Genomic DNA, 25,503 nt, shown 5'->3' on the forward strand with positions numbered 1-25,503 from the left:
ACTGAGGGCATTAGTCGATGCCTCAATCCCTGCAACGATTGGTAGGTCAATGGTCGAATGCATCCAAGGTGTCTTGTTGGTGAAGATGGAATGAATCAGAAAGGAAGCACAGCCACGTCATGTGACGAAATACCATCAACCTCGTACGTTTGGGAATGGACGAAGAGCTAATGAATGTCTTTGTATGAGTAACCAATCCAGGAGCCAGTGGGGCATTTATAGTTCGTAGAGTACCTAGGTATAAATGGCCATGGGAGGTTTGTAGGATACGTGAATTTTGTCCATTGCAATGAAACCAGACAAGCTTTTGGATATAACTCCCCTTGAACCCCATGCAAAACCAAGAAAAAATAACATAGAGAGATATTTACAGTTGGAACAGAGTTCTCGTCTTCTCCATTCCACCCTTCCATTCCCACTCCTGTCCACTGGCACGCTGGATGCCCTTATCAACACGACGAAGCTTCAAAGTGAAGCGAGGTCCTAGTTCTTGTAGACCGGTACGAATACCCTCAACACCTGCCATTTCCTTGCCGTCAGCACCGACAACAGCCTTCTCAGTCTCACGCTTCTCACGGAAGACATAGCGGTGACGACGGACGAAGATGTAATCACGCTGATTGTGCAAGGTTACAACTTGTCGGCCCTCGAAATCTGGCTGAGGCGGGAAGAGTGAACGGAACAAATGCGCAGTCAAAAGACCGAGAGGAGTACGGAAGTTGTTGAGGATCAGTTCGGGCCAGTGCTCGGTGGCTTTGCCGTGTCCTGGAAGACGCTTTCCATCGATCCAGTTGCTGATGGTAAAGTGGAAAGTTGGGCCGACTGGCAAGTGAACTATTGTTAGCCCAGAGGGCTTCTTCTGGTCTTCGTTCAACACGACGACTGTCGTGAAGTTACGGTTTGCGGCGAATTTGGAAATCTCGCGGATGGAGAATTTGTGCGAGTACCGGTGTGCGTTACGTCGGATATACACGCTGTTCGGGAAGATCTCGGTCAGGGTCTCGGCTTGGGCGTGAAGGGTAGAGTTAAGGCCGGTGGTGATAAGGATTTTCGGGGTGGGCGGGGGTCCCTCGGTGAAGAGTGTAGGGAATTTCGCAGCCAATGCTTCAGGAGCGAGACTGAGGTTTGTGCTGCGTGTGGACTGGGTAGGACTTGTGGCACGCTCTGTCGCAGTTGGAAGGGTGGACTTCTTCTGGCCACCGCTGGCTTTTTTGTCTTCGTCCTCCTCCTCCTCATCTTCACTGTTGTCTGATTCGAGCATACTGTCGACTGACTCATTATCAGACTCCGGAGCCTCACTGTCATCCTCGCCCTCTTCAAATGGTCGGTTGAGCTCGTCGTCTTCTTCTTTCTTGGCGCGCTTGATGCGCTCAACATCAACGCTCAATCCCAGACCAGTTTCTTCGGTGTCGTTATCGGGTTCGTTCCAAACACGCTTCCGCTCAAGGGTCAGAGGGATATTGCGGCGAAGTCGCTCTTCCTTCAATTTGGGGTTCTTTTGTTCTTCTTTCTTGAAAGCGTAGCGCTCCTCTCGGCGCGCAGCATCTTTGGCTCTCTTGCGCTTGACATGGTTCATCTTTCGGCGAATCTTATTGGCGGTTTTCATATCACCCATGACGCCCGGAGGCGGTCCTGATCGACCAATGGGACCCATTTTTGAAAGCTGAGAGGGTAGATTGCTGCTGTTGAAGGTCAATGGAAAATGTAAAGATCGCCGAGAAATAAATTATTTCGGACAATTGTTTCCCCGGACCGCTAATCTGGCAATTCGACCTTGTGACTTGGAGACCTCCTTTTGAGAAGGAAAATAAATAAAAAAAAGGAAATAGGAAAAAGAGGCCAATTGGTTGCTCTCATTCATTCTATACCCCCCTGTCCTTTATCCTCTCGGTGGTGCCTGAGGGGCTGCATAGTGGATGACTCAATTGCCGCGTCTGCGATTTCCCCCCCGCTCTTTTCTTTCCCCTCCGTCTTTCTTTCGGACTCAGTTTAGGACCTACACACCTCCCCCGAAGACCTCGAAACGAAACGCCAAGATGGCCACCGTCAACACCAAGACTGGCCAGTCCATCGACCGGACGGTGCTGGACTCCATGCTCCGCCGCCGCATGTTCTACACCCCCTCCTTCGAAATTTACGGTGGTGTCTCTGGTCTGTATGATTATGGCCCACCTGGAACTGCCCTGATCGCCAACATGACCGACTTGTGGCGCAAGCACTTCGTGCTCGAGGAGGACATGCTTGAGGTCGACACCACCATGTTGACCCCCCACGAGATTCTCAAGACCAGTGGTCACGTCGACAAGTTCGCCGACTGGATGTGCAAGGACCCCAAGACTGGCGAGATCTTCCGTGCCGATCACTTGGTTGAGGAAGTGCTCGAGGCCCGCCTCAAGGGAGACAAGCAAGCGCGCGGCGAGAAAGTTGTTGTGGACGAGGAGAAGGAGGCCAAGAAGAAGAGAAAGGCCAAGGGCACTGAGGCCAAAAAGCTGGATGATGCCCTTGTCAAGGAGTACGAGGAGACCCTCGCACAGATTGACAACTATGGTGGCCCTGAGTTGGAGCAGCTCATCAAGAAGCATGACATCCGCAACCCCGTCACCGGCGGCGAGGTGCTGCCTCCGGTCTCCTTCAACCTCATGTTCCAGACCTCCATTGGCCCCAGCGCCAACATGCCTGGCTACTTGCGTCCCGAGACCGCCCAGGGTCAATTCCTGAACTTCGCTAAGCTTCTGGAGTTCAACCAGCAGTCGATGCCTTTCGCCTCTGCCTCCATTGGCAAGTCGTTCCGTAATGAGATTTCCCCGCGTGCGGGTCTCCTTCGTGTCCGCGAGTTCCTTATGGCCGAGATTGAGCACTACGTCGACCCAGAGGGTGGCAAGAAGCACGTTCGCTTCGATGAAATCAAGGATACTGAGCTGTCTTTGCTCGACCGTAACGTACAGCTGTCCGGAAGCACCAAGCTGACCAAGATGACCATCGGCAAGGCCGTTGAGAGCGGACTGGTCGATAACGAAACTCTGGGTTATTTCTTGGCCCGCATTCAGTCCTTCCTGTTGAAGCTTGGTGTTGACCCCACCAAGCTGCGCTTCCGTCAGCACATGGCCAATGAGATGGCTCACTACGCTACTGACTGCTGGGATGCCGAGTTGCAGACCAGCTACGGCTGGATCGAGTGTGTCGGCTGTGCTGACCGCTCCGCTTACGATCTGACTGTTCACAAGGACAAGACTGGTGCCCCTCTCGTGGTGCGCCAGGCCCGTGCTGAGCCTCTGCGTATTGAGGAGTACCAGATTGACCTCGAGAAGAAGAAGTTCGGTCCCCGATTCAAGAAGGATGCCAAGACTGTCGAGGCAGCTATCGACGCTCTGTCCCAGGAGCTGCGCGAAAAGTTGTCTCTTGACCTCGAGAAGAATGGCAAGATTGAGGTCGATGTTGAGGGTGTTGGATCTGGTAAGGTCGAGATCGAGAAGGACTTGATCAAGATTGAGAAGCGTACTCGTGTTGACAATGTCCGCGAGTACACCCCCAACGTCATCGAGCCCTCCTTCGGTATTGGACGTATCTTGTACAGTATGATTGAGCACTCCTACTGGTCCCGCGCCGGTGACGAGACTCGTGGTGTAAGTCCTCCTTGTGATTTTTGTCCCTGACGCTGGTACTAACTAAATTCTTTAGGTCCTTTCTTTCCCCCCGCTGTTGCCCCCACAAAGGTCCTGCTGGTTCCCCTCTCCACTCACGCCTCCTTCAAGCCTCTGACCCAGCGTCTGACTTCGAAGCTGCGCAAGGCCGGTGTCTCCAACCGTGTCGATGACTCTTCTGCCAGTATCGGTAAGCGTTACTCCCGTAACGACGAGCTGGGCACACCCTTCGGTATCACTGTGGATTTCCAGTCCGTTCAGGACAACACCTTCACCCTGCGCGACCGCGATACCACTAAGCAGGTCCGTGCCAGCGAGGACGAGATTCTGCAGGCTGTCAAGTCGCTTGTTGAGGGCGACGAGACATGGGAGGATATCCGCAAGCGCCTGCCTGAGTTCACTTCCCAGGAAGTCGAGGCTTAGAACGCTTAGATCGCATGATAAAAATACTATTTACTTTTTTTTCCTTTAATCTTGTTTCGATATCAATCAAAATAGTCCCATCTTAGATCTATACAATATAGTTTTCGCACGCTCGGCACGGCATGCCCAGCCCAGATCGGGCCACGCCAAGAATCCGGGGGACCTCCGTCATCTGTCCTCTTTCCACTTTGCTTTGTCAACAACAATGGCCCCCACAGTTCACTCAGCCAAATTGACACTGTCATGTCCGCTCTTCGCTGCGGACTTTGACCCGCGCGACAACGGTCGACTTTTAGTCGGCGGCGGAGGCGGCGAGGGGCGTAGCGGAGTTGGAAACAAGATCGCAAGTCCCACTATTTCAAGAAAATCCCCCATGTTGACGCCGAATTGCTAATTGTCGCTCTCTATATAGTCCCTTATTGACACATCGCGTCGTGACGAGATCACCGAGGCTATCGAATTGAACCTATCGCGCGATGAAGACTCAGTAACCTCGCTGGTTGCGGCCCCGCTGACTAGCGACGAGGCGGACTCGCTTGTTGCTCTGGCCGGTATCAATAGCTCCGTGGAACAGCAGAAAAACAATAACAATCAACATCTCCGCGCATTCCGATTCGAGGTGCCGCGAAAGACTACCGCTGTTGCTGCTTCGAATACACAGAACGCCGAAGAAAGTGAGAATGCCACAAAGGACAGCAACTCAGAGGTTATTCCCGGGAAGGCCATAGCTTTATCGCAAGCATCGCTCTTTCGAACGAAGAACGGGCCAGGATTTTCAGATACATACCAACGAGTGACGAGACTTTCGCCGTGGCCGAAAGAGAAGGATGGCACTGAGAAACAGGCACGGATCGGAGCCGTTGCCACGGGACTAGCACAATCCGGTGAGATTGTATTCTTCAGCGCCACAGAGACGCCCAGTGAGAAGGACATCATTGGCCGTATTCAATTAAGCAGCAATGAAGAGGCCGAGGATCTGGACTTTGTCGCCCTCGAACACGACTTGGAAAAGACCGACGATGCACACGGGCGGTTCCTTATGGCATATACGAACGGCGTAGACGTTATGGTGGGCGAGATCTCTTCTTCTACCCGCTCCAACAGCTCCCCCGACGTCCGCTCCGTTTATACCATTCCTCTGCCCGCCAGCGGAGCCCGGACACCACGGTCCAAGGTCCGCGCCCTGCGATTCCTCTCGCCCAGGATCCTACTCCTCCTCCAAAACGCCCCAAATCGAGGTGGTAGCGAGCTTGTTCTCCTTCAACTCTCCAATGCCAAAACGACCAAGTCCAAAATTCTGCGACGTCGCAAGCTCCCTCGAACCGTGAAGATCGGCCTAGGACTCGACATCTGCCAACTCGGAACAAACCCGCAAGGTCAACAACAAACCGTCATCGCAGTCAGCGGCAGCGACAACTCCATTCCTCTATTCACTCTAGAATACGGACCAAACCGCGGCTACAGCAACTTCCGCACCTACACAACCCTCCGCGACGTGCATCCCTTCTCAATGACAAAACTCACCTTCTCAAATTTCATCGCGCCCCCACACCCTGTAACCCCAGACGTCGGCCCGCAGAGCATAAAGCTCGCCTCCGTCAGCATGGGCAACACGGTCGTCGTACACACATTCCCACTATCCCCCTTCCCAACCTCATCCCGCACCCCCCCGCTACGTCCTCGTCACTCCAGGCCCCGCCGAGATCTGGGAACTAGTCTACAGCATTGTCATCCTCCTCTTCTCCATATTGGCAATCTGTCTAGCAATGCTCGCCTTCGCCGAGATCCGCGGCGGAACCCCGCCTATCCTCGGCGCCACAGAGTGGCTTCCAGATAGCATCCGCGGAGTTATCGCACGGGAATACGTCCTACCATCACGAGATCAGCTGACGTATTTTGATACACTTCTCGCACCGCGAGGAAGCGACAGTGATGTCGATATTCCAGCGGCGACCATTGTCCCCACAGACTCGCAGATCGAATCCCTCCGCGAAATCCTGGATCGCGTACACCGCGCCGGCGCCGCACCTGCTGATCTGGAACCCGTTGCGCCGCAGCCTCTTTCTGTTATTGTGCGGTGTGGTGCCGGACAGAATGCCGAGCAAAGCGTGATTATCGAGACAGCTGCGTCTGCGTCTGCGGACGAGTCCGAGCAGTCCGAGGAGGAGAAATTGCAGGCTTGGAAGGATCTTTCTGCGTCTGAGCAGAGTGCTTGGAAGCAGAGGCTTATCGATGCGGGGCGTTGGACAGTTTCTGAGGGAGAGAATGTCCTTATTGGAGTTCTGTTTAGTGAGGCTTGTGGGGGCTTGGGGAGGGCTGTGAGGGAGGGATTGCCTTGATTTCTTTTTTTTGGTGATGTATGAATTGTTGTATGTTAGTTTTACGCTTGTCAATGATATATTAAATCCTATTTATGTTCGTGTTACTCTTGCTACCAAAAACATCGAAAAGACGTGGAAAGATGGCGTGGTAGTGGTATCTTAAATGTGAGCTTTCTAGTATCTCTAGCTAACTGGATATCCTAAGTATCCTAAGCCCTTAGCCTAAACAAACAGCCGGCTATTCGTGCTCATGAAGTCAAGTTTAGGTCTTTGACTGTATGAGACGACCTCATATGGTTATATGAAGACATGCATTTGTTCAATATCCATGTGGATGACTGGCTGAGTACCTAAATACGGCACGGAGAGACCAATACGCCTGTTATAGTGCACGTCAAAGCCGGTTCTTCTGATTAAAGAAGTCGAGTCAAGTCACATCGGATTTTAAACTATTCTTCGCTTTTTGTGCAAGGGCACATAATACAGTGCAAGTTGCAGAATCATGAACGTCATAGGGGGAGGGAAACATGGTATGTGTTTTGTGCAAGCTTCGACAAGTTGGACAGAGGAAAAAAGAGAAAAAAGGGAAAAAAGGGAAAAACAGATCAAACGCCAAATTATCCACGCCTAGGGTTGTGTATGATAAGTGATGAAAGCAGAATGGCAATGATATCTCCAATGAAGAGTGCAGCAAAGGAGACGGAATAAGGCACACGGGAAGAGAGTATGTTCCTGTGAATGAAAGTGGGACATGGACATCTAAACGAAAACGCGTAAATGGGACCCAGGTGTTCTTGCTCCAAGTTGCGGTACATGAAGAGCAGAATGGAAACCTCGGTCATTCACTAGCGAGTCACTAGCCAGTAGCCTTCTTCCAGGTGAGCAGCTCAGCCAGACTAGCCAAACTGCATCCGGTCTGCAGGAATTCGTGGGCGAGGAGCTCGTTGGCGGAAGCGCGGCTGTGGACATTAACGCAGAGACAGACGCTCAAGAAAGACTTGAGCTCCTTGGTGAGCTTCTCGGGCTTCTTGAGGCGAGGGGTTCCGTTGGTGGCAATCAGGTAGAGGGCCTTCAGGGGCTCTTCGTTCAGGTAGGGAGGCTCCGACTCAATCATTTCGATGGCCATGATGCCCAGCGACCAGCAGTCAACCTTTGGGCCGTACTCCTTCTGCTTGACCACTTCGGGGGCCATCCAGTAAGGAGTGCCGACCATGGTGGCGCGCTTGCTCTTGTGTTCGGTCAGCTTGGCGCAGAAGCCGAAATCAGTGATCTTGACGTGGCCAACACGGTCGAGGAGGACGTTATCACTCTTGATATCACGGTGGATGATGCTCTGGTTGTGCAGATGGGCGAGACCCTTGCAAGTCTTTTCGCAGAAGGTTAGTAATGGGACGAAAACAACCATCTTGGGGGTGAGTTACATACCTCGGCACAGATAGTTGCGATTTGACCCTCAGTAATTACTGGATTGTTGTCAATTACATCAGTCAACGCACCGCCTTCCATGAATTCCATCACAACCCAAAGCTCATTGCTTGATTCCTGCAAGAATGAATCGAGGAAGTTGACAATATTCGGGTGCTGGCTGTCCTTCATAACAATAATCTCGTTGACGATCAACTCCTTGCGGGGCTGACTGCGCAGGTCCATCTGCTTGATGGCCACCTGGCAGCGTGGGCCATAGGTCCGGTAAAGCTCGTGGGCAACACCTGAAGGTGCGCTTTCCTTAACCCGTGCCACATACACGGATCCAGATGCACCCTGACCAATCTTGCGCTGTTTGCTGTAAGACTCGTTCGGGTTGTCCTTGGAGACAACAGACCTCAGCCGCTCCATGACCTCGTTCTCTGACATGGCCGACATGCGCACCTCCTTCTGGCGCGGCTGATCTGCCTTCTTGGTAAGAGCAGCTTCCGCTTGGCGAACACCATCGGGGACGTTCTGCTTGTTCCCGTTTTGCTTGTTGGCAATGTTCAGCGGTTTCACAGCTTGAACGGGAGCCGGCAGACGTGTCGGAGGGGGTCCGGCCTGTCCTTTGGAGCCGTTTTGCTGAGGGCGGTTAGCTGAGCCAGGGGCCCGAGGATCATTGGGAGGATAACGGGAGCTCGGAGAGCCCTGGCGGTCATCAGTCCGAGTAGTACCCGGTGCCCGGGGCGCACTTTGGCCGTAGGGACTCTGTGATGGCGGCGCGGGTGCGGGACGCTGTGCAGTGAGCTGCCGGGGGTCTTGCTGGCGAGCAGTAGAGCCTGGAGCCTGAGGGGCAGGGCGGCTTGGTTGATAGCGGCTATTCTGCGATGGCTCGTCGCCGCCATACCCACCAAGTTCCTGTTGAGCCATGGTAGGGCGGCTCTTGGGGATGGATGCATTGTAAGCATCCTGCTCCTCCTTGTTGCGACGTTCCTCTTCCACGCGGCGACGCTCTTGATCAGCCATTTCTTTCATCCGTTCAACTTGCTGCTGGTGGTCTGCTGCACGGTCCGACTGTCCGACCGAGGATGACGCAGAGCGCATGGAACTGTCAGATTGCTTCGACTGACTGCTATCAAGGCGCTGCATCGGTCCTGGCGGAGGAGGACGTGGGGGTGCGATGGAGCTACCAACACTACTACCGTATGCTTTAGGTTGACCGTTAGGCGGAGAGTTGATTCCAGCGTAGTACTGTGGGTTCTGCTCGCGCATTTTGATATCTGAGTAGAATTCAAGGACCTCGATGACGGCCTGGGGGTTCTTCTTGTAGTCTTCTTTCGTGATAGCCGAGGAAGTCAAAAGCTTCTCCCACTCTGGAGGCAAACCTACAAAGGCACCAGTATTTGGATCAAAGCCGACATGAACACGGTGACTGAAGTTTGTCGGGTTACTGACGCCGCCCATGCCAGGGCAGCGCTCGTAGATCTTGTCGATCCACTCATAGATTTCATCATCGGATTTGACTTCACAGGTGATGGTCTTAGTGGGTAGGTCGCGGGCGAGGAGTGCAGCTTTGGAGTTTGCATCCTTCGGGTTGGCCAAGCGAGTGACCTCGAAGGCCATCTTAGAATCCTCGGAGCGAGCGACAGCGGTGACCGAGGATAAAGGGAAAGTAATCACTACCTTGCCAGAGTCACTCTTCAAAAATTCAAGTTTATATTCGCGCAGGATCAAGTAACGTGTATTCCAAGTTGCCAAGAATTTGTCCTCTTTGCAACGGACGGTGCCCTCTTTGATGATTGAGATTCCATTTTGGCCGGTATTACTGCGAGACATCGCCAGCGAAGGGCTGCTGGTATTAGGGAAAAGCGAAAGGTTTGCGGACGATGCCCCCGGTGTGATCGGAGAGTCCAAGCTCATCTGACCGAAGGAAGTGGCTGTGTTGGTGGGTAGGGTCAACTTGGGGGGTCGGTCGGTAGGGGGCCGGGGAGCTGGCCCCGGGTTCATAAACTGCTCCGGCGCATACATATTGCTTGGGAGGGTGAGTAAAAGAGATACCACCAGATTTGAGGCCGGATGGTGCGGTTACATACTTTGCGTAGGATGTTATTGTTCAAGGGATTCCACAGGCCGCGCAGGGGTGTAATCGAATGCGCCGAGACCTCCTGAGGTCCTCGAGACAGGCTAGCGCTAGACTAGAATCAGCGACTGGATTCAAGAAGAGAATGATGTGAATGATTTCACGATGTTCCTCTTTCAGACTCACTCGAACACTTCCCAGGACAAAGAGGAGAGTAGTGTAGTATCGAGGGAATCGAAGGAGGGGTAGAATGTACCTTTTTTTTGTTTGGAAAAGAAATCAGGAGCGGTCCTCGCACTGCGAGGATGCTCGAGAATAAAACAATGCAATATCAGACGTTTAAAATAAAATAAAAGTAAAGATGGGAGAGGTTGGTAAAAGAGAAAGGGGGTCCCCTGAGATAGAGTACTTTACTTGGAAGTTCATCTACAGAAAACACGCCTCTGACCAATCAGAGTCGTCCATAGGGGATCCACGGGCTCTACTATTCATCGGGGTATCTTCTTTGATATCTTGTATATCTTCTTATATATCTTCTTTGATTCTCATATATTCTGATATTCATGATCGAAAAGGGAGCAAAAAACGATGTTATACATTATACCTCACCAAATGGATGATTGAACTTCAGTAATCCATTCAATCCACCGACCCATCCCTCATGGGCTTCACATCCCATACTTCTTCGCATCACACTGGGTACACCACCCTGCCACTCATTCTTCCCATGCCGCATCTCCTCATTCCAAACTCGGACCTCCATACCAACTCCCATCCCTTGACCTAAATGTACTCCGTCCAGACTGACTTCCAGTTCGCGCCCACGGTTCTTTTCGCTTAACCGCAGGGTGATTGGGGTACTGGAAGGGAGAACCAATGGCCGGAAGCTGAGACTACGCGCGCAAATTGGCGTCAAAAGGATGGACGGGACTAGTGGATGCACAATACTGCCCCCACTACTCAGACTGTAGGCTGTACTTCCGGTTGGCGTGGAAATTATGATTCCATCTGCCACAGCCTCCGTCAGGAACCGCCCACCCACAAACACATCTACCACAGCTAAGTGCGGTTCCTTGCCACGGTGAATGAGAAGTTCATTCATCACATATACCCCCTGCCCCTGGTCGGTCTTGGTCCGTATAGGTGTCGTTTCGATCCCGTCAGCGCCAAACAGTCCCACTTTCAACCGATTGCGCATCAGAATGCGTGCCCCGCGCGTAGAGCCCATAGATTTACCCCGGACGGATGACCACCCGGTCGGCCCCATCTCAATTTCCTGTTCTGTGAGTGCCGCCCCCGGGGGGTCTTCCAACACAGGTGTGCGATCCCCTGCCCCGGCTCCAGACATGTAGACTTCTCGGAAAGCCCGCTTGAACTCTGAGAACTTCCATTCACTCAAGAAGCCTAACGTACCCATACTGAATGATAGGACTGGCGGAACGTTTGAGCAGGTCGCGAAGAGCGACGCCGCATGTAGAATCGTGCCATCGCCACCCAGTGTCACCGTGAGGTCGACTTTATCATGAAGCACGGTTCTTTTCTCATCGAGAGAAACCGAATATACGGGGAAAGATAGCGACGAATGTACTTCGGCTGCCGTCTTTGACTCGAGAATCACCGCGATAGAGGGATATGTAGAGGAAACATGACTCGTAGATATCAGCCTTGTGTCTGGTCGTTTTTCATGGGCATGTCTCGATCTTACTTGACGAATTCAATCAGAGAATCAGTTACCGCTGGGGCGCAGTCTTTGCGCACCAGGAAGATATTTCGCGGCGGTGCTGGCCACTGGAGAGACAGGAGCTCCCCGTCACAGGATTCTGAGAGAAGCTATGAGTATTTCCACCAACAGATCAACAGGACCAACAAGACAACAGGACAGCCACACCTTGGTATTTTGGTATTAGGCGCTGAGACAAAGAGCCGATGTCTTTGATCTCGTGACGTGGTGAAGACGTGGAAAAATGCTGACGCAAGGCGAGGCGGGGACTCCTGCGGACGATGGCGCATAGCATGTTGGGAGGATCGCAGGCCTATCGACCCTGGTCATGTGTATTAGCCAGGAGGTTCAGGAAGATTTAAGCTGGGTTGGACCTCACATCAACGCGCCATCTTTCAGCCCAAGGGACTCGGGTGTAATGAGCTGACACAACAGTTGGTTTTATAGAGCAACTACCTCAAATAATTCGCAGGATCCCAAAGAAAGAGGGTTGTCAAGAAGTAAATTAAGAGTTCCCATTGGTGACGTTATGAGGCTGTGACCGTCATTTTGGGGATCCACGAGATCCGCCTGATTTCCCCCTCCAACTATCCAACTCACTAACTTGTTCAACTCCCCAACACTTATCCATTTGGGTTCCACGTTCTTTGTATTATTATAAACCCTTCTGCTTTCCAGAGGTTGGCAACCTATTTCATCTTCTAGCTTCTAGCTTTCTTGCGTTCTGAGCACATACCGTCAACCATCACCATCTCCGAGCCCGATCAGACCATCTCTACGTGTGGGCTTTGTACAGCTGTAGAAGCATCCGCTAGCTTCCAGACTCAGACTTGATTTTGCTATTTCATCTTTCGTCTTCTAAAGGGACAGGGATCTCCAGATCTTCAAATCTCCACCATGGAGCCGCCTGCCGAGGTTCGACAGCGCAAGCCACAGACCGCCAAGGATCCTGGGGAGCTTCAGAAGCTCTCGACCAAACCACCTTCCGAGCCCCGTCTCAAACATGGCATTCCCATGCAGCTACTGCGTTCTCTTTTGTTGATAACGTGGGCGGATTGTTGTATTGTGGTGATCTTTGTGACGCAAGTTATCGGCGCCCCGCTGTATCTGATCAACAAATATTACTACTATTCGTTTATGGCATATACAAAACAATGTTTTGGACTAGTACTCGGCGCTGTCACCCAGTGGAGTTCTCCGACGCTTGTCCGGGTCAGTGGTGATGCTAGTGTGCGTGGGCAAATCCACCTATCGAAAGATGGATTGCTGGAAACCAGGTTTCCAGAGCGTCTTGTCATGATCTCGAATCACCAGGTCTACACCGATTGGATTTACCTCTGGTGGGTTGCATACACCAACGAGATGCATGGCCGCATCTTCATCATCCTGAAAGAGTCGCTTAAGTATATTCCCATCGTGGGCCCTGGCATGATGTTCTACGGTTTCATCTTCATGGCTCGCAAGTGGACGTCTGACAAGCCAAGGCTTGAGCATCGTCTGGAGAAGCTGAAGACAGTTTACACCGGTTCCAACTCAGCCCGCCCGCAGTACGATCCCATGTGGCTGCTAATCTTTCCCGAGGGGACAAACCTGTCCCTCAATACCAAAGGGCGCAGTGACCTGTGGGGGAAGAAACAGGGACTGCCTTCATTCAAACACATGATTCTTCCGCGATCTACAGGGCTATTCTTCTGTCTTCAGCAGCTGAGGGGAACCGTAGACTGGGTGTATGACTGCACTATAGCCTATGAAGGACCACCGTATGTTTTTCTTTCCTCTGTCCCACTCTCCTTTTATTGGAATGATACTCACAAAGCTGTCTATAGAAAGGGAAGCTATCCCGATAAATACTTCACTCTCCGCTCCACATATCTACAAGGACGGCCACCAACCTCAGTCAACATGCATTGGAGACGCTTTGAGATCTCAAAGATTCCCCTTGACGATCAGAAGGAGTTTGAGGACTGGCTGGTAGCACGCTGGGCTGAGAAAGATCAACTTATGGATCAGTACTTCGAAACGGGCCGCTTCCCATCCGAGTTGGCCGGTTCGATAAAGGCCGAGCATGCAGTAGATGGCCAACAGGCTGCTGTTTCAGCTGGATATGTCGAGTCCCATGCTCGCCTGCATCATTGGAGTGAGCTTGGTCTTATCTTTGTGGTACTGGTCAGCGTTGCTTGCTTCTGCAAATTTGTAACAAGCTGGATGCAGTGATGGAAACACCACACCTGGATATTCTTGAATTTAGTAAATTCCATTTTCTCCTTTTATTTTGATCTCATTTATTCAGTAATCATTGAAAAGTAATCATTCAATAAGGTCCAGAAGAGCTGAATGCACTTGTTGCTCATTGTATGTGGTGTGGCGGTACGTGGCGGTGCAGCCCAGCCACTCCAATCGTTCAATTCTCACCTTCTAATTGCCGCGCTGTTAGTCCCCGAGCAGTCACTTTTTCGCGTTTTTCTCTAAATCCGAGGCCGCTAACCTCACTGGTCTCAATCCTGAACCTTTTTTGATGGACCGCCTCGCTTGATCATGAGTTGAGGCTCCTACAATCCCATACCTACTCGCAAAGTGGCCTCATCCCTCCCGTCCCCGGACACACCATGGCGCCTCTTGAGAATGGCCAAACCAATGGCCTGAATGGCGACGCTGTACCTTCAGCGAACCCATTGAGCAATCTGCGCTTTTCCGATATTCCCGATGCCATCGACATTCCCGCTTCCAGCTTCGACAGTGAAGTCGAAGTCAGCTTGCTCGAGCTTCCCGATGACCCGACTGAGCTTTGCACCCTCTTGGAGAACGAAAAGGCGGCTAAGAATTTCTGGGTAATTATTGCGCTCGCCTACGCGAAGCGAAAGCAGATCGATCATGCCATCGACATCTTGACCAAGGGTCTTGCCTCCGTCGCCCACGGAGCAACAAAGGAGAAACTCGGCCTGCTGGGCTGGATCTGCTGGATGCTGCTTTTGAAGAGCAGACACGCTCCTCGGGTTGCACCTGAAGGGGAACTATACTCGGAAGCCAAGACCAAAGATCACTATCTCCAACTCGCGACTTCGACGTTGAACGAGGCTTCGCGACTCAACCCGGCTTATCCCCCTCTATTCCTGGCGCGAGGTGTCTTGTGTCTCCTCCGCGCATCACTATACCCTCCTCGTGCAGTCCGTCCTGGTTCGATCGATACCTCGGAAAGAGTCGAGTCGCTGCGGCAGGCCCTGAAATGTTTCGACGAGTCATCCAAGGCCTTTGGTGGCCGGAACATCATGGCTATTCTAGGACGTGCCCGCGCACATTACATGCTAGGGAGATACGCAGATGCACTTGAAGGATACCAGAAGGCTCTGATAAAGATGCCTAATCTCACAGACCCTGATCCTCGTATTGGTCTAGGATGCTGTTTATGGCAACTTGGCTTCAAGGATCAAGCAAAGGTAGCTTGGGAGAGATCGCTATCTCTGGTATGTAAAAGAGCCCCTCCACCACGGGCTTCTGGCCCATAAAAAAATAACTAACCGCCATCTTTATGCAGAACCCCGAGTCCAAGGTTGCCAACGTCCTGCTCGCAGTTTACTACCTCCACGACAGCTCTCGCCGAGCCACCACCGATCCCATGTTTGGGTCAATGTACAAATTGGCTATGACTCAATACACCCAAAAGGCCTTCAAGCTGGACAAGGAATACCCGATGACTTGCTCCTTGTTCGCCAGCTACTTCCTCCTCCGCAAATCATATTCAACCGTCGAGACATTGGCACGCAAAGCCATCGAACACACAGATGTCATGGCTATTGCTAGTGACGGCTGGTACCTTCTTGGTCGTAAGTCGCACTATGAAGGCGACGCGGCCCGTGCTACAGAGTTCTACAACCGCTCTGATCAAGCCCGCGGTGGTGTTGACAAGGGCTATCTTCCCGCCAAATTTGGCGCTGTGCAAATGCAGATCACGAACAAAGACTTTGATGGTGCCAAGTTCCGACTAGAGAAGATCGTTCAGCAATCGAAGAACCCGGAGGCGATGACCCTTCTTGCTGCTATTCATGCGGAAGAAGTCTTCGCTGCTCAGAAGTCAGGCAGCAAGGAGGACAAGTCGACTGAGGCAAAGCGAGCCATCACTCTGCTTGAGTCGGTGCGTTCTATGTGGAAGGATGAGAAACAAAATATTTCTCCCGATGAGTCGGTTCTTGTTTATCTTTCACGTCTCTATGAGGGCACGGCTCCAGATAAGAGCATGCAGTGCCTGACCCAACTGGAACAGATCCAGATCGCTGAGATTCCTGAGGATGCTCGACCTGATATCGAGGATCAAGATAAGCTAAATGCTGCTCTTAGGGAGAGTCTCCCACCACAGCTCCTCAACAACATGGGCTGCTTCCTATACCAGAACGAGAAGATTGCTCTAGCTCGTGGCTTGTTCCAGTCTGCACTCAACGCCTGCGTGCAATCCAAAGAAAAAGAGGATGGCACTGATACCGATGCGCTCGTCACCACAATTAGCTACAACCTTGGACGGACTTACGAGGCAGCCGACATGTGGGATGAAGCCAAAAAGGTCTACGAAGGTCTTCTGGAGCGCCACGCTGACTACACGGAAGCCAACGCACGTCTGACATATATTGCCCTGCGCCAAAGCCCCACCGACGAGGGCCCTAAGAAGATAGGCAAACTTTACGAAGCAGACAGCACAAACCTAGAAGTTCGATCACTTTACGGGTGGTATCTCAGCAAGGCTAAGAAACGAGTCGCCAATCTTGCTGAAGATAGCGAACAACGCCATTTCAAGCACACGTTGCAGTACTATGACAAGCATGATCGCTATGCACTGACTGGAATGGGCAATGTACATCTCCTTGCCGCCCGTGACATGCGCCGCGACACAGACCAGGAGAAGGAAAAGCGACGCAAGATTTACCAGCGAGCTGTGGAGTTTTTCGACAAGGCTCTTCAGCTGGATCCCAAGAACGCATATGCGGCCCAGGGTATTGCAATCGCCCTGATCGACGACAAGAAAGATCACAGCTCTGCTGTGCAAATCTTGTCAAAGGTCCGCGATACGGTCAAGGACCCCAGCGTCTACCTCAACTTGGGACATGTCTTCGCTGAGCTTCGTCAGTTCTCACGGTCAATCGAACACTACGAGGCTGCATTGTCCAAGGACCGCCAGCGTGATGTGCAAATCCTGGCTTGTCTTGGTCGTGTATGGTGGCTACGAGGCAAGCAGGAGGCGAACCTAGCCGCCATGAAGACAGCACTAGACTACGCCACGCGCGCACGCGACGTCTCCCCGGATCAACTTCACCTGCAGTTCAACGTTGCTTTCGTGCAGAACCAAATCGCCTCACTTGCATACGGTCTACAGCCTACTCAGAAGACGCTCCAGGATGTCCAAGAGGCAGCGGAGGGTCTCAAGGAGGCCATTGAAACCTTCGAGCGTCTTTCGAAAGAGAAGAATCCGCCTTACCCCAGCGCTGCATTGGAGCAGCGAGCCAACATGGGCCGCACGATCAGTAAGCAGCTAGACCGAGCTATGCAGAGCCAGAAGGAGTACGAGGAAAAGAATGCAGCCAAGCTCCAGCAAGCCCGTGAAGCCCGCGAAGAAGCTGCGCGGGTCCGGGCAGAGGAGCTGCGCAAGGCTCAAGAGGTTGAGATGGAGCGCAAGAAGCGCATCGCCGAGGAACGCGCTCAGATGGTCGAAGAAGTGCAACGACATGCCGCGCAGCGCGCTGAAGAAGAGCGCGCTCGCGAGGAAGCTGACTTGACCAACGACTCCGAGACCGGTGATCGTGTCAAGCGTAAGAAGAAGCCTACCAGCAAGCGCAAGAAGAAGGGTGGTGACGATTTCATCGCTGACGAAGAGGAGGGCGGTTCTGCGCACAGCGGGCCCGAGAGTGAGGGCGAGACAGCGCCTAAGAAGCGTCGCCGCTTGGAACGCCGACCGGGCGGGAAAGCCCAGGCTGCCAAATCCGAGAAGCCTGGAAAGTACAAGAGCAGTGAGATGGTTGTTGACTCTGATGACGAAGAGGCGGTTGGGTCTGCCGGCGAAGACAAGGACGATCTGTTTGGCGACGACGAGCCGGTTGAAGAAGCTGCGCCGCGCCGTCGTGGCAATGCCTCTCGCCGTATTGCCGATGATGACGAGGACGAGGACGAGGAAGAAGAAGTACAACAGGAACTGGAAGCCGAGAAGTCTGGCAATGAAGACAACGACGACGAACTCTTCGGCGAGGAGCCTTCAAAGCCTAAAGATACGGAAGATACAGAGATGCAGGAGTGAATTGCCATACTACTTTTCTTTTTTTGTTACTATTCAAAGTTTTTTTCATTTTTCTCCCGGCGTCTGGGAAGGGCCCTCTGAACTACAATACATTTCTTCCCTTTGGACCTCAAATCATGTAAATTATTAGCCTTATCCTATTAAAAAAAAACACCTGTGCATTGTTCCAACAAGACCATTGAGACCAAAAGTACTAGAATATAGTAAAACGCCACAAGGAACGACGCCACAAGTAAACGGCCAAATACCGGCTTTTACAGATCTCTAAAAACGCCGTAAGCAAAGGGAAATACTCATTCACTGCGCATCTAAACTCGAACAGGAAGATGGGGGAAAAGAAAATAGATTAAAAGGCCAGGTCCAAGCGCACATAGATTCTAATGTAACTCCATATTCCGTAGAACGAATCTGCTCAGGCGTCATCTCCACTCGGATTTCCGCTGATAGTCCGTCCCTATTTTGTAGATGGCTTAGAAATGTCAGACGAGGCTTGCGCAGCCTCCATAGGATTTGCCTTGACTGGTGGGATTAATCCCTGTCATATGGAGAAGCTGCGCAATATGTGCTTAGTTGCTTGGTCGGTGCATTAGTGCTTCATGTAACTGCATATGGTAGTAGGTGTACGGAGCCCTGGGGTTGTGTGTGTGTGTCAGGGTTGGATTGGGGGCTATCTCGTTTATTAGGGCATGGATGTTAGATTTGATGTAGAGATGTCTGTTCGGAGTACGGAGGACTCCGTACGGAAGATTGCCTTTGGGGATCCTCTGCTGGACGGAGGGCTACGTTTGGACAACTACAATTTCCAATGGAGTACTCTGGAGTATAGAGTATCTCCAGAGGTCCCCTTGAAAATTGAACTACAATCCCACACAGAATTATTCCAGATCGAGATTCCGAGGCAGAAAACGTACGATCTTAATCCACTACATCGACATGGAAAATGGATACCACCTAACGCCCCAGTGGGACCTCGGAAAAGTGATCGGTACTTTTGGCAGGTTACAAGTCATGAATTTCCTTTCACGTTCTAAGCTATGATAACCCTATTTTAAGCTTGTAAGGTCTAGGAATTTCTAGAATAGATCCCTTAGGGCTGACCTGGGGCTTATCAGACGTATGTCAGAGAGCAGCTAATGGACCTATGACTCCATTGAAATCCAATATAAGAAACGAACACTACAACCTATAGAGAGCTCAGGTAGGATGTTATATCAACGAGGTGCACCGGTTTAGGGGTACACTGGATAAGTTGTGGAACTCCAACGGATCATTTCTCTCTGTGTCTATGTTGTATATTGTACTAAGGACGATCACAATGGAACACAAGGCCACGACCAGAACCTGTGCCGTCTCTACGGAGTACCCTTCATGTTGATCAATTTTCATTCGATATCAACATCTACTCCACCGTGTTTATGCGTGTCATAGAATGAGGATCATTCTCACACCCGAATCGAAAATTGCTCAAGGTCCTGGAGCACGTCAAATACAATGCCGCAGACAGCTATCCAAATCAGGTATGATAATACAATATGTACTCCGTACAACATACTGCGATGACCCAATAAGCTCTAGGAATGTCGCTAGAACTCAGGCTCAAGCAGTTCTCTAACGGCCACTCCACCTCGATGTAAAATTGCGTTACGCTCTTGTCGATCCCGTTCCTTTGACGATCACGGCACACGCTGTCCCCGTTCCCAAACAGGACGAGGTGGTCGGAGATGCTGGCATTGTCGTTCACGTCGACAGGGGCAAGACCATTGGAGTCAAGCATGGTGGCAGTAGTCATGAGAACTCGGACTCTGATGTTATCAGCAAGTTTGGTGCCGTTTCTAGCCGATGACACCATTGGAACCGTTAAGCACTCTTAGGGTTTGGTTGACAAAGAGACAGGCCAGATAACAAGGGCATCCTTGGACTGGGGGTTCTTGCCCCAACCTATGAATGAACTGAACTGTCTACATCCCAGGATCCAATCGTGAGAACTTTCACTCTTTGTTTCCATAAGAGGAAAGACATACTTAGAATCGAGTGGACGTCCCGGAGTATAGATTTTGAACTCGACAAAGAAAGGGCGTTCTGGATTTGGGCTTATCACTTGTAATTTATGAGATTTGGTGGCTGGAAATCAAAAGTCTAGGCTTCAATATTTCAGCTTTCTGAGGCTGAGGAAGAACTATCATAACTATTTCCAATAGTTCATCATTTGTTTGCGCACTATTTGGTTATTCTGAAGAGCTGAAAGGTCCATGTATCACAAATGATCCATGTTTGCCAACGTGAATGGAGCCTGTACTTTGTACCGCTAAGACCTACCATGCTTTATCTGAGAGTCTTATGGTTGCCAGGTTACATCAGAAGCCTGGATCGTCGCACTTCGTAGCATTTAAACGCCAGTCGCACTATGAGATACGGTCTGAGAGGATCCTCAATATTGTTAATCGGCCTACGGGGTACTCCGTTGCAATATGAGATTGATCCATTCTCCACATAATTCGGGCATATACATACTTGACCTGGTTAGGCGACCGTTGGATCGTGCTTAGGCTAAAATGATAATGCGTTACGCGAGACTAGATCGACAATCGGGAAATTGAGTCGGGAAAATGACGGACCCAGCTTCCCAACATACGGAGACACTTTTTCAGAAACGGAGTCCATACTCTCCGTACGGACACTAGAAGACTTCGGGGGCCAGCTAACCCCGTAGAATTAGATCTGTCGATCAGAGGTGTTCGTGATAGGCGAACCATGTGAAGTTTCATCTTCTAGAAGGTGTCCCTTTCAATTTGGAGGGTCGCACTAATCTAGAGTAGACTCATTTTACCCCATGCCACCTTTTTAATTGAAGGACTCATTGAAATGAGATTTAGTTTTCAAGAGAGTCTCCTACTCGATTTGACCTTTGTAAAAAAAAATAAAAACCACCAACGATGAAGAGATCCGACAATTGACCATCCAATTTCCGGGCTCCTGACGCAGATCCGACCCGAGGAAGAACACCGGAGACGCTTGGGCCTAAATTATAAACAGGTAGGGTACTGGACGATCATGGACACGAACGACCAGTGCATATGGGGAACGTGCTACTTGAACCTTCTGGAAGGGGATCCTAGTATAACCTCGGGGATAGATCTATAGCTTCAAACATGTGGCCGTGAGCACTAAATAAGAATCTCAAGCCGCAGTATGGAGTACGCAGGTACAGGATATGTATGGAACAGCGTTCTCATCAACATGTTCTAGACAACGAGATCGTCAGGAGTCCACTTTTCACTGTCGATACACACGATAACTAGCGGTATACTGTCTGAAATAGAATTGAGACTTTTTTTTTTTCCCTTTTTTGCTTTTGCTTTCTCCCTTGTTTCGAATCGTGCTAGCTGCAGGTCTGAGATCCACTTCCACACCAGATAGGAAGCTGCCTGTTGACGTCGAAGTGAAGATTAGAATCTGTACGGCGGTCGAAGTATCGAAGTATACGGATCACCCCAACGGCCAAAAGTAATTCGGTGCTACCTAGGTCCATCCATGATCAGGCACATACCATATACACAGGCACAATCATATACCCCGCCCTGAGACAATGCAATTCCCCGACAGGTAAGATGTAAGGACGCGATGATTCCCGCATCACATTCTTCAGCTTGCATCCCCGAGGCAATCTAAAGTTGGTTCGACGGTTGACAAGAAAAAGGTCGCTTCCAATTTACACGAGATAAGGGGGGACCGGCAGTTACCCGAGGCTCCAACAGACCCGACAGCTAGGTAGGATCACAGGAACTCGCATGGAGATCCTTGCTCTTTCACAGCGATGTGGAAGTGAAAAAAATAAGAAAATAGAAAATAGAAAATCAAAGCGAGAAATGCTGGCAGTAGCACATGTATACCTAGGCTCTGATACCATCTGAATTCACAATGTTCTTACTGCTGGACCCCACTGCCGGAGCCCGAAAGTAGATTGCGATCTGAGACTGGGCTTTAAGCCCTACATTTTCCCTAAATCAGGCCGGATCTTTAGAAACCGTTGAACCGAGGCTCCGCTCTACGCGGGGAAAGAAGGCGTCTCAGGCCTCATGCAAGGCACAAGCGATAATATATGCCATACAACATACCTAGGTAGTATATACCTGGTGTAGATCCAAGTACCTAGGTACCTAGTAAGGGAAAGACACTGTGCGCCCCCAGCTTATCATGATAAGGGCTTCTCTCCACTCCGGGGCGTATGCTACCTTGGTTCAGTAAGGAATCGAAGTGTATAGTATTGAACAAGATTACCAACATCTCAATTACACCCAATGATATCTCGGATGCTCGTGTCTACATATGGTCCGGATGGTGTATCTGCTTCTCTAGGATGTCGAACAATAACATCGCGTATACTCCGTATTGGATCCCGTGTCTACAGGTCCAAGCTAGTCAACCCTTTTGAAAAAGAATAAAAAATAACAAATAAAAAATAAAAAATAAAACCAAAAACCAAAACGGGGCGTATCGGACGGATATTGACCAAAGGAGGATAGTCTGTTTTGTCTTCCCCACACGCGGGTCCCCAGCACGTTCAGAACCAACCCCCTGGCTCGATGCAGATGCCACTAGGGCACTGTTCGGCTCCGTGATGTTGGGATTTCTGATGTACCTTGGTTCAAATCTTACTAGGTATTGTATTTACTTGTCTTGGACATTGGGGTACAGTGGAGGGGAATATGATAGAAAAGATATCTATATATACCCGGCTGAGTGCATGGTGTAACAGATCCAATTAACTAAAACAAAGAGAGAATAGATCAGAAAAGACGGAGAGAAATCAGAACTATAGCATCATATACTAATAATGGAAAAATAAAAAGAAAAAAAGGGAACGGAAATACACCATAAATACCCCTGAACGCGGCTCCACTGCTCCGTGTCTTGTATTACCCCCGTCATCGAGTATTCTATTAATTTATTATCACCTCTGTTCCACTGGAGAACCGTTCCTTTCCACTTTCGCTCCTTTATGTAGACGGCGGAGATCTCCAGATTTCCATCTTATCATGGTGTAGTTTCTTCCTTGCACTTCCACCATGTCGACCTTTACAACCATGGCCAAAACCTGGGACGACGACGACCGTCCATCCACAAACTCCTCCAACGAGTACCCCGAACATGTCGCACATATTCGTTCCAGGTCCATTGCCCTCACTAACAGTCCCAAGCGGGTGTCCGTCTTTCGTGGTCGGTCCAGAAGCAATACCACCACCTCCACTTCGTCACGCCGGTCACCGGTCTCTTCCATGACCTCGACAGATAGTTCAATTGTATCGGACGAGCGAGCCGTCTCGTCCTTGGGACTCCGCTCCGATAAGCAGGATAAATCATCCCGATCCTTTTTGGCGCGGGGAAGCCGCATCCTGCGCCGACAGGGGAGCAAGATTAACATTGTGGCCACGCTGGACGAGGAAGATGAAGCCGATCGTGGGAAGGCGAGGCCCGAGAGAGAGATGTTTGGCCGTCGTGCCCGCCATACCGATCACAGTAAGTGTGCCGGCCCCGCAGCTGTGGACACTGCAAACTGTGAACTCAATTGACCCCGGCAATCCATTTAGGCGAGCGCTTGAAAAGCATCATTTCTGATCCTTTTGACTTCCACCACTTGACTCATACCAACCCCTCGCAGTTCCAATCCTTGGATCAGACACGCGAGAATGACCTGGTCACTGAGTTCTCAGCTATCCGAGCAGCGCAACGGCCCCAGACCGATCTCAAAGGTATCCGTGCTGAGGACATTCATTTCCGCAATTTTTCCAGTGACGATCTGCGCTCGTTTGGAACGGCCACCACGGTTGATGTGCCCAGCGTAAGCCCGCCGGCGTCGCCCAAAACGCACCGGCACCACACACGCAGAGAATCGCGCGTCAACGAGAACTTCTCACGGCCAGTCTCCAGATATCCCCGGTCCTGCCCCACCACTCCCCCACCTCCTGGTGTGACCGAGACTCCCCCGCCGGAGACCGATGAGCCTGCACCCCGTGCCATCGACGAGATCCTGGGTTTATCCACTGCTACGACGTACCCAGAGTGTCTCCAATCAGTGCAGCCAACCCAGTTTTTCAGCCCCGAGCCTACACATGATGGCACCAGGGCCTCGTCCATGAGCAGCCATTATGATTTGGAAGATGTCCCTGAGGAAGATGTCTCCGAGGAAGAGGAAGAAACCCGGTACTGGGACAGCTCCGAGTCCAGCGTCGGATGCCCCCATTCTCGCTCAACTTCTCAAACCAGCCCACCTCAAATCGAGACCCAGTCACCCGAACGCAAAGCGCCATTGTCGATCTATGTGACCGAGGAGCTCTCCAGGAAGTTCTCGGAGGCTCTAGGCTCCCCGACTCTCCCTCAGCATCTGCATGACACCCCCCGCGCCCAGGTAGAGGTCACACCACCCGAGCCGATCGCCAGCCTGCACTTCTCATACGAGGAGGAGCTATATGACTCATGGGACGCAGACATCGACTACTGCTATGAGCACGCAGCCGAGTCCACCTCCAACTTCGACTGGGCTCGCACATCCCTGGACGAAGTGCGCCCTGAAGTCGGCGTGGCCTGCGGCGAGGGTCCCTGGCTCGTCCCGAAGACCCGACACCTCCAACCGAGCCCACTCAGCATCTCTGCCCTACCAACCCCAGACCTGACTCCCAGCTCAGCTCGGTCGATGCCCTCCCACCCAGCCGCCACTCCGTCCACCACAGATTTCGAGCAGGAGTTCATCACGCGGAACGCAGACTATTTTCATCCCGTTAGTTCCTCGATCATCACCCCGATGAGCAAACACATCTCCCAGGAACCATTGTATGAGGAGTACATGACGACTGATGGCGAATCAGACCGCCACTTCCCCTTCCCGCCGGGCATGATGGGCCCTATTTCCCCACGCAACAGCTTCTCCCCGATAAGTAAATGCAACTCACAGGAGAGCCTGATGCTCTCGCGCGCAGCCTCCATCGTGCGCAAGCATCGCTCCTCTGTTTCAACGACAACCAGCGTCCCAGAGCTCATCTACAGCCTGTCCAGCAGCCGCGAGCTCATACCAACGGACCGTATGACAGCCGGCGAGGCACTCACCCGTCCTGCATCTTCCTCCCACCACCGTCAGACCAAAAGTCTGGCTGAGGCGCACCTCCGACAGAATGGCAGCAGCACGAGTCTTGAGGGTGCGGATCTTCCAGTGTCTCTCCATGACCGCGCCAAGTCCACTTCGGAGGTCGAGTCTCAACCGATGAAATTCGAGGTTCCTTTGCCTCCTGTTCCCCCCAGAAACCCGAACAGAAGAAAAGCTCGCTCACCATCTTACTCTCTTTTCCCAACAACCGCTCACTGAGTGTTCCTATCGTTATCATCAACCCCCTACTTTGTGTTGATACTTTTCCTTTTTTCACCCCTTGCATATGATCTATCTGAGGTCACAACTCTCGCTTTGTCACCTGATAGACCCTCTCTCAACGAGTCCACGATCTGTGTTTTCCTATTGTCTCTGTTTTATGTTTCACCTGTCTTGTCTTTGCCTGTGAGCCATATCTGTTTCATTATGTGTTCTGTTCTGCGTGTTTCAGCTGTGGTCATTCTTTTACCTCGATGCATTTCTCAGCGATAGCGACTTT

The 25,503-nt window shown here is 51.4% G+C and overlaps 8 protein-coding genes across 8 annotated transcripts; 5 read left to right on the forward strand and 3 right to left on the reverse strand.

The window, feature by feature from the left end:
* Positions 1–367: 367 nt before the first annotated feature.
* N7500_010675 (rRNA-binding ribosome biosynthesis protein RPF1) lies at positions 368–1,654 on the reverse strand (the record flags this gene model as incomplete). Its single annotated transcript, XM_056681813.1, has 1 exon — positions 368–1,654. The coding sequence occupies one exon, from the start codon at positions 1,652–1,654 to the stop codon at positions 368–370; it is 1,287 nt and encodes a 428-aa protein (XP_056527222.1).
* A 382-nt stretch (positions 1,655–2,036) lies between these two features.
* N7500_010676 (glycine--tRNA ligase) lies at positions 2,037–4,064 on the forward strand (the record flags this gene model as incomplete). The annotated part of the gene is made up of 2 exons (XM_056681814.1): positions 2,037–3,627; positions 3,679–4,064. 2 exons carry the CDS (start codon positions 2,037–2,039, stop codon positions 4,062–4,064), a joined length of 1,977 nt encoding a protein of 658 aa, XP_056527223.1.
* A 205-nt stretch (positions 4,065–4,269) lies between these two features.
* N7500_010677 (uncharacterized protein) lies at positions 4,270–6,403 on the forward strand (the record flags this gene model as incomplete). Its single annotated transcript, XM_056681815.1, has 3 exons — positions 4,270–4,392; positions 4,477–5,779; positions 5,829–6,403. The coding sequence occupies 3 exons, from the start codon at positions 4,270–4,272 to the stop codon at positions 6,401–6,403; spliced, it is 2,001 nt and encodes a 666-aa protein (XP_056527224.1).
* An 838-nt stretch (positions 6,404–7,241) lies between these two features.
* On the reverse strand, positions 7,242–11,887 carry N7500_010678 (Protein kinase; the record flags this gene model as incomplete). Its single annotated transcript, XM_056681816.1, is given in 7 exon segments — positions 7,242–7,751; positions 7,811–9,802; positions 9,819–9,884; positions 9,920–9,976; positions 10,477–11,521; positions 11,578–11,692; positions 11,761–11,887. 7 exon segments carry the CDS (start codon positions 11,885–11,887, stop codon positions 7,242–7,244), a joined length of 3,912 nt encoding a protein of 1,303 aa, XP_056527225.1.
* Positions 11,888–12,489: 602 nt separating this feature from the next.
* On the forward strand, positions 12,490–13,806 carry N7500_010679 (lysophospholipid acyltransferase family protein; the record flags this gene model as incomplete). Its single annotated transcript, XM_056681817.1, has 1 exon — positions 12,490–13,806. One exon carries the CDS (start codon positions 12,490–12,492, stop codon positions 13,804–13,806), a length of 1,317 nt encoding a protein of 438 aa, XP_056527226.1.
* A 392-nt stretch (positions 13,807–14,198) lies between these two features.
* On the forward strand, positions 14,199–17,866 carry N7500_010680 (putative RNA polymerase II transcription elongation factor (Ctr9); the record flags this gene model as incomplete). Its single annotated transcript, XM_056681818.1, has 2 exons — positions 14,199–15,053; positions 15,125–17,866. 2 exons carry the CDS (start codon positions 14,199–14,201, stop codon positions 17,864–17,866), a joined length of 3,597 nt encoding a protein of 1,198 aa, XP_056527227.1.
* A 1,442-nt stretch (positions 17,867–19,308) lies between these two features.
* On the reverse strand, positions 19,309–19,715 carry N7500_010681 (uncharacterized protein; the record flags this gene model as incomplete). The annotated part of the gene is made up of 2 exons (XM_056681819.1): positions 19,309–19,338; positions 19,419–19,715. The coding sequence occupies 2 exons, from the start codon at positions 19,713–19,715 to the stop codon at positions 19,309–19,311; spliced, it is 327 nt and encodes a 108-aa protein (XP_056527228.1).
* Positions 19,716–22,932: 3,217 nt separating this feature from the next.
* N7500_010682 (uncharacterized protein) lies at positions 22,933–25,223 on the forward strand (the record flags this gene model as incomplete). Its single annotated transcript, XM_056681820.1, has 2 exons — positions 22,933–23,383; positions 23,455–25,223. 2 exons carry the CDS (start codon positions 22,933–22,935, stop codon positions 25,221–25,223), a joined length of 2,220 nt encoding a protein of 739 aa, XP_056527229.1.
* Positions 25,224–25,503: the final 280 nt, after the last annotated feature.

Source organism: Penicillium coprophilum (assembly GCF_028826855.1).
Source record: "Penicillium coprophilum strain IBT 35676 chromosome Unknown utg000007l_segment0_segment0, whole genome shotgun sequence".
Classification (NCBI taxonomy): domain Eukaryota; kingdom Fungi; phylum Ascomycota; class Eurotiomycetes; order Eurotiales; family Aspergillaceae; genus Penicillium; species Penicillium coprophilum.